This window comes from Papio anubis, chromosome 7, assembly GCF_008728515.1.
Source record: "Papio anubis isolate 15944 chromosome 7, Panubis1.0, whole genome shotgun sequence".
Classification (NCBI taxonomy): Eukaryota; Metazoa; Chordata; class Mammalia; order Primates; family Cercopithecidae; genus Papio; species Papio anubis.
In genome coordinates, this window is record NC_044982.1 from 114,948,534 (window position 1) to 114,961,684 (window position 13,151).

Genomic DNA, 13,151 nt, shown 5'->3' on the forward strand with positions numbered 1-13,151 from the left:
AAAAATCAAATAAAAATGGCATTATTCATAACAGCCAAAAAGTGGGAGCATCTCAAATAGCCATAAACTGAAGAATGAATAAACGAAATGTAGTCTATCCATACAGTGGAATATTATTTGGTAATAAAAAGGAGTGAAGTACTGATACATGGTACAACATGATGAACTTTGGAAACCTCACGCTAAGTAAAAGAAGCCAGTAACAGAAGTCCACATATTATATGATTCCCTTTCTATGAAATGTCCAGAATAGGCACAGAAAGTAGATTAGTGATTAGGGGCTACAGGGAAGAATGGAGAGTGACACTAATTAGTATGGGGGTTTCTTTTGGGGATAAGGAAAATGTTCTAGAATTAAATAGTGGTGATGGTTGCACAGTCTTGTGACTACACTAGGGCACTGAGTCAGGTTTATTATAGTGATCTGCTGTTTCATGGCCTGAACTTCACCCTGGCTGGTCTGGGGTGGCTGGGCAGGCTCACTTTATTCAAAAACATTAAACTACACAATAAAAATAGGCAAATTGTATGGTATATGAATTATATCTCAATATAACTGTTTAAAAAATAGTCGTAGCAGCTAATACTTGTGGGGCAGTTATGGGCTCTGGACTAGGTATTTAAGGTACATTAGCATTATTTCATTTAATCCTCCTACCAATCCTGTGTGATAAGTACTATTACTATCCCCTATTTTACAGATAAGAAACCAAAGACTTAGAGTGGTTAAAATATCTTGCTTAAGGTCAACACAGAGCCTAGCTTTGAGATCAGATCTATGTGACCTCAAAGCTTACATCCTTGACCACTTCTTATACTGCCTCTCATATCCAGTCCACTGCTAAGTTCTTCTATTCTATCTGGCAACATTTATTTTTTATTTATTTATTTTTTATAGAGATGGGATCTTCATATGCTGCCCAGGCTGGTCTCAAACTCCTGGCCTCAAGCAATCCTCCTGCCTTGGCCTCCCAAAGTGCTGGAATTACAAGTGTGAGATACTATACCCGGCCTCCCTGCATATATATATATATATTTGTTTGTTTTGAGATGGACTATAGCTTTGTCACCCAGGCTGGAGTACAATGGCATGATCTCGGCTCACTGCAGCCTCCACTTCCCAGGTTCAAGTGATTTTCTGCCTCAGCCTCCCGAGTAGCTGGGATTACAGGCACCCACCACACTTGGCTAATTTTTGTATTTTTAATAGATGGGGTTTCACCACGTTGGCCGGGCTGGCCTCGAATTCCTGGTCTTAGCCTCCCAAAGTGCTGGGATTACAGGTGTGAGCCACTGTGCCCAGCCCCTACACATATTTTTGAGGCCTGTTACATCTCTTCTGCCATACTCCTTCCCCTAACTCTATGCCACTCCACCCTAACTGGACTGCAAACTGCTCCTGGACACACCATATACTCCTTTCCCGCTTCTGGGCCTCGTGCTCAGCCTGTTTGTTCCCACTGCCTGGAATGTCCTAAAATGCACTGCACTTCTATATATTAATGTCCTACTTACCCTTCAAGGCTGCCTCTTCCTTCATTAACCCTTCTCTGATTTCACGCCCCCTCCTTCCTCCCTGGTTGGAATCTCACTTTTTTTTTTTTTTTTTTTTTAGATGGAGTCTTGCTGTGTCACCCAGGCTGGAGTGCAGTGGCGTGATCTCAGCTCACTGCACGCTCCGCCTCCCAGGTTCAAGCGATTTTCTGCCTCAGCTTCCCAAGTAGCTGGGACTACAGGCGCCTGCCACCACGCCCGGTTAACTTTTTTTTTGTATTTTTAGTAGAGACAGGGTTTCACTGTGTTACTTTTTGATAGCACAAAACATCTTCTACACCTATTCTAGGAGTACAGGGGCTATTTCTGCTCCACATCTATCTTCCCATGTCATAGCATAGTTTAACACAGAGCAGGTCTTTCAATAACGCTTACTGAACAAAATTGAATTGTACTTTTTCACAGAGGATGTTATCTATACTGTATTTGGGGTAAAGAAACGGGCTGTGGGAGTGCATGCAAGAACCATATTCCATTGTTTTTTATTTAGAGATGGTGTCTCACTGGGCGCAGTGGCTCACGCCTGTAATCCCAGCACTTTGGGAGGCTGAGGTGGGGTGGATCACCTGAGGTCAGGAGTTCGAGACCCACCTGGCCAACATGGTGAAACCCTATCTCTAGGCCGGGCCCAGTGGCTCAAGCCTGTAATCCCAGCACTTTGGGAGGCCGAGGCGCAGATCACGCAGGTCAGGAGACTGACCATCCTGGCTAACATGGTGAAACCCCGCCTCTACTAAAAATACAAAAACTAGCCGGGCGCGGGTGGCGGGCTTCGCAGTCCCAGCTACCGGGAGGCTGAGGCAGGAGAATGGCGAACCCGGGAGGCGGAGGCTTGCAGTGAGCCCAGATCGCACCACCGCACTCCAGCCTGGTGACACCTCGCGGCGGCACTCCGCCTCAAAAAAGAGCCGGGCGCCGTGGCTCAAGCCTGTAATCCCAGCACTTTGGGAGGCCGAGACGCATGGATCAACAGGTCAGGAGATCGAACCATCCTACAACACGGTGAAACCCCGCCTCTACTAAAAATACAAAACTAGCCGGGTGGGAGGTGGCGGGTCAGTCCCAGCTACTCCTGGAGGCTGAGGCCGAGAATGCTGGAACCCGGGGCGGAGCTTGTAGTGAGCCGAGATCGCCACTGCACTCCAGCCTGGGCGACAGAGCGAGACCGGCTCAAAAAAAAAAAAAAAAAGAAACCCTGTCTCTACTAAAAATACAGAAAAGTAGCTGGGAGTGGTGGCAGGCGTCTGTAATCCCAGCTACTCAGGAGGCTGAGGCAGGAGAACTGCTTGAACCCAGGAGGCAGAGGCTGCAGTGAGCCAAGATTGCACCACTGCACTCCAGCCTGGGCAACAAGAGTGAAACTCCATCTCAAAAAAAAAAAAAAAAAAAGAGATGGGGATCTCACTATGTTAGCCAGGTTGGTCTTGAACTCCTGGCTTCAAGTAATCCTCCCACCTTGGCCCCCCAAAGTGTTGAGATTACAGGTATGAGCCACCACACTCAGGCCCAGGAACCATATTCTAAAGGCAGGGGAGAATTCTGAGATGACAAGATACTTGGGTTCTAGATGCAAGTATATGATAGCGGGGTAGACCTCTCTCCCAACTTGGACCCATACCCTGCTTCCTGAAATACCTGAGCTGCCTGGAACACACGAACAGTCTCTCCCCATGCTTCTTTCCCTATGGTACCACAGCCATGTTGGTTTCCTCTCCGGATCTAAAAGGGCACTGAGTCAGGTTTATTATAGTGATCTGCTGTTTCATGGCCTGAACCTCACCTTGGCCAACTGGCTGGTCTGGGGTGGCTGGGCAGGCTCGCTTTATTCAAGTGCAGCTGTACTTCCCACCTGCCACCGCATGAGTGTGAAATTTCAAAACTGGCCTCATAGTACACTGCCTGGGAAAGATTCTACGACCCAGAGAAGTGGAAGGAGTCAGTGGTAGTCTGGGCAGGCCCCATCCAGAACAGTTGTGCAGTGACAACTAAAAAAAATGACAAGGATAAGGAGTCTGTTACTATATCAATAGCTCAGGGACTTTCTGCAGTGGGCTGGCAGCCTTTGGTAACAGCATAGACTAATAGTTCCCAAACCCCACCACCCACAGACTCCATCAGTGATTCCTAGTCAGTCCATAGCACAGTAAGCCATCTCTTCTTATCATCCCATACGCTCTATGTACATTGGCATGTTCTTTGCAGTTCCTATTCCTTTTCCCTGCCTCATTCTCCTCTCTTTATGACAGCATTTATTTCAGTGGGCTTTGACTGCATAGTAAAGGGAGTGAGATTAGTTGGGTCTAATCTTCTCTGGACCACTTACTTGATTAGCATAGCGTTTTGGTAACTTCTTGACAGTGTCAATGTCCATTTCTTCATCATCTTTCTTATCTTCTTCCTCACTCTCCATCCCTGTCCAGTCATCTTCAGCCAGTCTTCTGGCATGGTTCACATAATCCAGCCGCTTGCTGGAAGGAAAAAAAAGGCATAAGGACAGATCTTTTTTTTTTTTTTTTTTTTAGACAGGGTCTCACTCTGTTGCCCAGGCTGGAATGGTGCAATCTCAGCTCACTGCAGCCTCGACCTCCTGGGCTCAAGTGATCTTCCCACTTCAGCTTCCGGAGTAGGTGGGACTACAGGCACATACCACCACCCCTGGCTAACTTTTGTATTTTTTGTAGAGATGAGGTTTCACCATGTTGCCCAGGCTGGTCGCAAACTCCTGGCTTCAAGTGATCTGCCTACCTCAGCCTCCCAAAGTGCTGGGATTATTAGGCACAAGCCACCACGTCTGGCCAGGGCAGGTCTTTATGTCTTCTAGGAAGATGCCCTATAATGCGACACATTTAATTCGAAAGCTCCAAATTTGGGAGCAGCTTAGGGATTCTGGTGGAAGTAAGAAATGATGGAATCTCCTTTGCAAGGCTAAACCAGTGACTGCCCCCTCAAAATCCTAAATAGGGAAACCCCCTCTGAATACACTCAGTCTTCCTCAGAGTTTCCTAAGAATGCAAAATAAAATATCTAAAGAAATTTCCAAGGTTCACTAGCTGGAAAGGCTAATTTCACCCCTACCCCATCCCACCCCAGATGAGAGCTGACACCTTCCTGCCTAGCAGACAGCTCATCCAAAGACCCCAGGGATGGAAGAGAAGAGCCACTGAGATGTAGTGAGAAGTCTAAAGCAAGGACAGCTTCTGGAGATTTCTGCTTTATACACCTTTTTTGTTTTTAAAGAGAACTTTTTCTTTTGTAGGGACTGTAGGTGTATGCCACTGTGCCCAGCTTATACAGCTTTCTCAGAAGCCTGGTCTTTCTCCAGTTCCTGTCTAACTTTCAAAAAAGGCCACTTAGTTTACAATTTAATATATTTTATTTATTTGTTTCCCTTTATCATTATCTTGTTTTAAAACAACACATGCTAGAAAGTTTGGGAAACTGAATAGAAAAAAAAAGAACTTTTTGGAACCTAATTGTTTCAAAGTGATTTGGAAATACCACATAACCTCCCACACTTGATTTCTTCAATGCTAAGGCAGGAATTCCACCACTGAGGCAGTGAAACCAACACAGCTGGTTTCTCTTAAACACATACATGTTCATGCTCACTACAAAAAGGCACACACCAGAGAGAACATATGAAAGCACAATGGTCTTTTATCTCGAGAATAAAAGAGCTGGTATATTTGTACATGTGTGAAAGAAAGTCTGCCTGTGGTTATTTCCTGAGCATTGTTTGTAATCACAAAAGAAGAAAACTGCCCAGACGCCCATCAGGAAGGACCGGCTAGATGGCATTATGAAGTATCCATTCCATGGAATACCTGGCACCATGAAAAAGGAATGATGTGGTACTTTATGAACTGATATAGAATTTCTCCCCCAAAACACCACTAAATAAATGTGCAGAACAGTATATAGTATACTGCTACTTGTGTTTAAAAAAAAAAAAAAGGCCAGGCGCAGTGGCTCCTGCCTGTAACTTGAGCTTACGAGTTCAAAATCGGCTTGGGCAACATAGTGAAATTCTGTCTCTACCAAAAATACAAAAATTAGCTGGGTGTGGTGGCCTGTGCCAGTGGTCCCAGCTACTTGGGGGGCTGAGGTTGCAGTAAGCCAAGATCATGCCACAGTACTCAGCCTGGGTGACAGAGTTTAAAAAAAAAAAAAAGGCCAGGCGCGGTGGCTCAAGCCTGTAATCCCAGCACTTTGGGAGGCCGAGGCGGGCGGATCACGAGGTCAGGAGATCGAGACCATCCTGGCTAACATGGTGAAACCCCATCTCTACTAAAAAATACAAAAAAACTAGCCGGGCGAGGTGGTGGGCGCCTGTAGTCCCAGCTACTTGGGAGGCTGAGGCAGGAGAATGGCGTAAACCCAGGAGGCGGAGCTTGTGTGAGTCGAGATCCGGCCACTGCACTCCAGCCTGGGTGACAGAGCGAGACTCCGTCTCAAAAAAAAAAAAAAGCTTTTATACATATACTACCACACACACTTGCTCATATATACATAGAATATCTTCAGAAGGGCCGGTCGTAGTGGCTCACATCTGAAATCCCAGCACTTTGGGAGGTCAAGGTGGGAGGATCAGTTGAGCCTAGGAGTTCAAGATCAGCCTGAGCAACAGAGGGAGACCCTATACCTACAAAATATTAAAAAATTAGCCAGGTGCTATGGAGTGTGCCTGTAGTCCCACCTACTTCAGAGGCTGAGGTGGGAGGATCACTTGAGCCTGGGAGGTTGAGGCTGCAGTGAGCCAGGATCTGCACACTCCAGCCTGAACAACGGAGTGACACCCTGTCTAATATATATATATATTTGGAAGGATACACAAGAAACTAATAATACAGGAGAGGAACTGGATAGCTATGGGACAGAAATGGGAAGAAGACTTCACCATATACTCTTCAATTCATTTATTTTATTTTTTTGAGAGAGAGTCTAGCTCTGTTGCCCAGGCTGGAGTACAGTGGCGCGATCTTGGCTCACTACAACCTCCAGCTCCCGGGTTCAAGTGATTCTTCTGTCTTAGCCTCCTAAGTAGCTGGGACTATAGGCGTGCACCACCATGTCGGGCTAATTTTTGTATTTTTAGTAGAGACAGTTTTTTGCCATGTTGGTCAGGCTGGTCTCGAACTCCTGACCTCAGGTGATCCACCCGCCTCAGCCACCCAAAGTGCTGGGATTACAGGCGTGAGCCACTGTACCTGGCCTCTTCTGTATATTTTAAATTTTCAATCATATAAATGTATTACCTATTCAAAGATAACTACATTTTTAAAAATGGGGAGAGGAATGATCTGGAAATGTATTCTGCAAAGCCACCCAGAGCCACAGGGAACCAACCATCTCTGCCAAACACAACCAGTGATGCAACACTGGGCAAAATGCAGACTGTATGGAAACTATGCAGCTGTTAGTAGTTTCTTCTGATCCCTAATTCCTTAATTTATGACCCAGAAGAGGCCCATGCTGCACTGAGAATATAAGAATTGGCCCCACCTTCAGAGCAGCTCACCCTTAAACACTCTTATCCTGCCCTATTTCCCTGTTTGCCCATCTTGGCACTTAGAATTGAGTGTATGGAAGACATTTCCTCAGATTCCCTTAGGAATTATTTGTCTTGAACTCCCAAGAGTGCCACAGAAACATTTGGGCTGACAGCAGATGGGAAGACCACACCAATACCAGCATTCAGAGTACAGAAGCCAAACACAAGCATCCCAGGAAATGTGGGGAGTGAAAGTCTGGGCGTGGCTTTCACAAGTTCCTAAACCACAGAGCTCAGTACAGCTGCCAGGAAAAAAAAGAAAAACTTAACCAAATAATTGAGCTTTCGGTTTAAAAGTTTGGTCTCTCCCTACTTCCTCATCTCCTAAGCTCTGGGTATAAAAGAAACCTATTGGCCGGGCGCGGTGGCTCACGCCTGTAATCCCAGCACTTTGGGAGGCCGAGACGGGCGGATCACGAGGTCAGGAGATGGACACCATCCTGGCTAAACCCCGTCTCTACTAAAAAATACAAAAAATGAGCCGGGCGTGGTGGCGGGCGCCTGTAGTGCCAGCTACTCGGGAGGCTGAGGCAGGAGAATGGCGTGAACCCGGAGGCAGAGCTCGCCGTGAGCGGAGATCGCGCCACTGCACTCCAGCCTGGGCGACAGAGCGAGACTCTGTCTCAAAAAAAAAAAAAAAAAAAAGAAACCTAACTCTGCCAGGATTTACCCCTCCGAATCCCAATCTGTGGGCAAGAAGATCAGCCAGCCAGCCAGCCAACAAAAAGTCTACTTTGAAGGGGGACTCTGTAGAGACAAGCCTAGAGCCTTCCGAATGGTTCACAGCTCCTAGCCCAGAGAAAGAAGCCAAGGAGTTAAAGCTTCCTTACGATTTCTGCAGTTCCAGTAACCGCCGGCGGCGCTCACTCTGCTCCAAGGAACTGTACTTGGACTTGTACTGGGATAGGCGGGGGTGTGGGGCAGCTGTGCTGTTCAGATCTTGAGACACAGAAAAGCTACTAGCCAGGGCTTGACTCAGCTCTTCCATCTTCCCTACAAGAAAAACGTAAGAAAATGGTTCATTCATTTCATATCATCTCCTGTATACAGGCAGTTATGCAGTTATGACATAATATGATGGCCACATTCCTGAAAAAACATTAACTTAATGCAAAATCACAATTGTTTCCATGAGAAAAAAGGAAGTTAAAGGGTAAATTAGTCATATATTAGCAATAACATTATTTTCCTACAGATATTTCCTTTTTTTCTTTTTTTTGAGACAGTGTCCTCTCTATCACCCAGGCTGGAGTGTAGTGGCGCAAGCATAGCTCACTGTTGCCTCAATCTACTGGGTGAAGCGATCCTCCTACCTCAGCTTCCCCAGTAACTGGGACCACAGGTGTACACCACCACACCCAGCCAATTTTATAATTTATCGGTACAGACAGGATCTCCCTATGTTGCCTAGGCTAGTCTTGAACTCTTGGGCTCAAGCAATCTTCCCTCTTCAGCCTCTCAAAGTGCTGGGATTATAGGTGTGAGTCACTGCGCCCCGCCTTTTCTGAGCAGTTCCTCTATAGTTTCCTGAATAGCCACCATTCATTAACCAATGTAACTCTCTATGCAGTTTATTCAACTGTTTAATTGAATTAATTTCAATTAATTCAATTAATTACTTTATTCAATTGTAAATTGAATTAATTTATTTAATTCTCAACTAAGTGTCAACTCATATTATGAAAATTTAGTTCCAGAGGAAACACTGGTTCTAGGGTCCCTGGAGGAAGACAAGAGGAGTCAAAAACCCCAAACTTGCTGGGCGCAGTGGCTCACGCCTATAATCCCAGCACTTCTGGAGGCTGAGGTGGGTGGATCACGAGGTCAGGAGTTTGAAACCAGCCTGACCAACATGGTGAAACCCCATTTCTACTAAAAATACAAAAATTGGCCGGGCACGGTGGCTCAAGCCTGTAATCTCAGCACTTTGGGAGGCCGAGACGGGCGGATCACGAGGTCAGGAGATCGAGACCATCCTGGCTAACACGGTGAAACCCCGTCTCTACTAAAAAAATACAAAAAACTAGCCAAGCGAGGTGGCGGGCGCCTGTAGTCCCAGCTACTCAGGAGGCTGAGGCAGGAGAATGGCGTAAACCCGGGAGGCGGAGCTTGCAGTGAGCTGAGATCCGGCCACTGCGCTCCAGCCCGGGCGACAGAGCGAGACTCCGTCTCAAACAAACAAACAAAACCAAAAATACAAAAATTAGCTGGACGTGGTGGCAGGCACCTGTAATCCCAGCTACTCGGGAGGCTGAGGTAGGAGATTCGCTTGAACCTGGGAGGCGGAGGTTTCAGTGAGCCGAGATCGTGCCACTGCACTCCACCGTGGGCGACAGAGCAAGACTTCAAAAGAAAAAAGAAACTCTAGCCAGGCATGGTGGCTCATGCCTGTAATTCCAGCACTTTGGGAGGCCAAGACAGGAGAATCACTTGAGGCCAGGAGTTCAAGACCAACCAGGACAATGTAGTGAGGCTATGTCTCTACTTTTTAAATAAAACAGTAAAAAATTATTTTAAATTATATTTTATTTTTAAAAAATCTGGCTGTTACTTCCTCATAGTCTAGTTTTGTTTTGTTTTTAGGTGGGCAGAAAGAAGGTTTCAGGGTTACTTATGTGGGACTCACTTGGAAAAGAGCTAGGATGTGGAGGGCTGCTTAACAAGTAACGCCAATGCGCCAGTAGTGTGAAGAACTTACATAAAGTACATTAGGGAAACAAGACAAGTAGATGTCATTTTGAAAACAGACTTCCCACTTCAGGTGGACCCTAAAGAATGGGAGTGGGGAGAAAGGTGAATTCACACTTTATTCACACTCCTGTGAGCCTTAGACTATAAGAAAACAGGAACATTTGGGAGAAATCTGACTCGCACTGCTGGGCTGGCCCAACCCTCTGGTTCTAGTGTAAACCAGAGGGCACCTCCAGTGCCTAACCTCCATCCCAGGCCAGGTCCAGTGCTCTCGGCACCAAAATCAACAGGTTCATTCCAGAGCCTCTACAGTGAAAAATACAACTCCATAGCCCTCTACTTGGCCAGTGAGTTACTTTCCATTGCCCAAGTGAAGTCAGATCTTTTTCTTCATTTGAAACATTAGATTTTGTTTAATTAATTAATTTTTTTGAGATGGAGTCTCGCTCTGTCGCCCGGGCTGAAGTGCAGTGGTACGATCTCGGCTCACTGCAAGCTCTGCCTCCCGGGTTCACGCCATTCTCCTGCCTCAGCCTCCCGAGCAGCTGGCACTACAGGCGCCTGCCACCACACAAGGCTAATTTTTTGTATTTTTAGTAGAGACAAGGTTTCACCGTGTTAGCCACGATGGTCTCGATCTTCTGATCTTGTGATCCGTCCGCCTTGGCCTCCCAAAGTGCTGGGATTACAGGTGTGAGCCACTGTGCCTGGTCGATTTTGTTTAATTTAAAAGGAACTTAAAAATTGTGGTTTGCCAGGTGCAGTTGTGCTTGCCTTTAGTCCCAGCTACTCTGGAGGCTGAGGCAGGAGGTACGCTTGAGCCCAGGAGTTTGAAGCCAACCTGAGCAATATAGCAAGACCCTGTCTGTAAAATGAAAAAAAAAAAAACTGTGGCTAAATTCACATATCATGAAATTCGTCATCTTAACCATTTTTAGGTGTACAGTTCTGTAAACTTAAGTATGTTCAACACTGCTGTGCAGAACTCTCCAGAAGTCTTTTTATCTTGAATAACTGAAACTCTATAACCTTTAAACATAAAAGAAATTTTTTTTTTTTGAGACAGAGTTTCCCTCTTGTTACCCAGGCTGGAGTGCGACCGCACCATTTCAGCTAACTGCAAGTCCCGCCTCCTGGGTTCACGCCATTCTCCTGCCTCAGCCTCCCTGGTAGCTGGGATTACAGGCGTGCGCTGCCACGCCTGGCTAATTTTGTACTTTTTTTTTTTCCAGTAGAGATGGGGTTTCTCCATGTTGGTCAGGCTGGTCTCGAACTCCTGACCTCAGGTGATCCGCCTGCCTAGGCCTCCGAAAGTGCTGGGATTACAGGCGTGAGATGCCGCGCCCCATCATAAAAGGAACTTTTTAGTAGATAAGATTAGCCTATTATCAGTGTGAATTTAAGATGTGTCTTTTTTTTTTTTTTTTTTTTTTTGAGACGCAGTCTTGGCTCTGTCGCCCAGGCTGGAGTGCAGCGGTGCGATCTCGGCTCACTGCAAGCTCCGCCTCCCGGGTTCACGCCATTCTCCTGCCTCAATCTCCTGAGTAGCTGGGACTACAAGCGCCCGCCAGCACGCCCGGTTACTTTTGTTTTTGTATTTTTAGTAGAGGTGGGGTTTCACCGTGTTAGCAAGGATGCTCTCGATCTCCTGACCTCGTGATCCCGCCCGCCTCGGCCTCCAACAGTGCTGGGATTACAGGCGTGAACCACCACGCCCGGCACTTTTTTTTTTTTTTTTTTTTTTGAAATAGAGTCTCGCTCTGTTTCCCAGGCTGGACGGCAGTGGTGTGATCTTGCCTCACTGCAGCCTCCACCTCCTGGGTTCAAGTGATTCTCCTGCCTCAGCCTCCTGAGTAGCTGGGATTACAGGCGTGCACCACCATGCCCGGCTAATTTTTGTATTTTTAGTAGAGAAGGGGTTTCATCATGTTGGCCAGGCTGGTCTGAAACTCCTGACCTCAAGTGATCCGCCTGCTTCAGCCTCCAAAGTGCTCGAATTACAAGCATGAGCCACTGCACCCAGCCTGAGGCATGTCTTAATATCTTTGCAGTGCAACCAGGGATTGCCATTCCTGAGTGACTGAGGCCTCATGATGAGTGCTTGGGATTCATATGGTATGTTATTCAAATCATCCGTAATGGTATATATGCTATTGTCTCTACTTTTCTGTACTTTTGTGTAAGTTTGAAATCTTTCATAATAAAAAATTTTTTTAAGTCATTATGTCTTCAGTTCATCACCAAAGTAATGACCAAATCCCAAGCACCTTTACTAGGCCTATCATGCACTATCTTGGTGTGGGCTTCCGCTCTGCCAAGAACCACACAACCTTTGAAGCTGATGTCCTGGATACTGGGGCGGTTCCTTTACCTTCCTTCAAGGCTGTTCTTGGCGAGCTCCTGCTGTTTCAACCCATTCCTTGGATGGTGCTGCCTCCAAGTGTTCGGACCTTAGCCCAAGGTGGTTTTATTCTCCACCATTATCCCCCGCCTCCAACTCCCTGAAGTACGACCCGACCAGGCCCCGCCCACGCTCCACCCTCCCTCCCTGTCTAGCCCCTTCCCCCATCCGTTCCCCCTCCTTCGCGTCTTCCCATCCGGCGCCCCCGCCTCGCGTTCCCTGGGTCCACATCCTGCCAGCCTCCGTGTTTCCCTACCCCTGCTACCGGGCTCCAACCCCGGGGACGCTATCTGCTCCATTCGGCCGTGCGCGCCGCCACCGCCCCGCACCGCCTTTTTCTAGGCATGGGGTCATCTAGGCCACGCGTGATTCACCCCTGCCCCACAAAAGTCCCTGAGGGGTCCTGGCCGGACAGTACGGAATAGAAGAACGGAAACTCTCCCAAAAGGAGTCCCCGGCCTGGCTCTACCCCTCCAGATGACGCCCCGGGAGGCCAGAGTGCGGGGCCGGCCACAGGGAGTCACAGCCCGGCACCGAGAGGCAACTCGGCAGCTGGCGGGGCCCGGGCTCGAACCCAGGGACTCACCCAAACCGAGGTGACCGTCGCACGCGCCGCTGCCGCCACCGGGACCGACCAATCACCTGCCCTGGGAGAGCTGGGCCCGCCCCCCCTAGCGGCTGCCGCACCGCTGGGCCCACAGGCCTCGAGCCCTGAGTTTCCGGCTCCTCCCTACTTTGCGAACGCTGGGAGTTCCGTTGCCTGCAGGCCGTTACTTCCGCCTTCAACGGCTGGCGCATTTCCCAACGGCTAGGGTGGGGGCCCTCCTGCATTTGCTTTGCACTGTCCGGGACCCTTCCTGCAAGATGACTTGACCAGGCCGAGGCCTCCCTCCTGAGCACAAGCTCTCGGGGCTCCTTTCGCCAATGGGAGGAGGCTGATCTTGTGGCCCGGCA

The 13,151-nt window shown here is 47.9% G+C and overlaps 1 protein-coding gene across 8 annotated transcripts in view; it reads right to left on the reverse strand.

Moving 5' to 3' along the window:
• The window catches only part of SNUPN (snurportin 1), a 29,826-nt gene extending 16,877 nt beyond the window's left edge, over positions 1–12,949 (reverse strand). For 2 of the 8 annotated variants that reach the window (XM_031668491.1, XM_031668488.1), the window contains exons 1-3: positions 12,784–12,929; positions 7,936–8,098; positions 3,878–4,022 (exon numbers count right to left, since the gene is read on the reverse strand). In XM_031668491.1, coding sequence (XP_031524351.1) covers positions 3,878–4,022; positions 7,936–8,093 — 303 coding nt within the window. In that variant the 5' untranslated portion in view covers positions 8,094–8,098; positions 12,784–12,929. The other 6 variants (XM_031668492.1, XM_031668490.1, XM_031668487.1 and 3 more) reach the window with 5 other exon arrangements.
• Between the last annotated feature and the right edge of the window lie 202 nt (positions 12,950–13,151).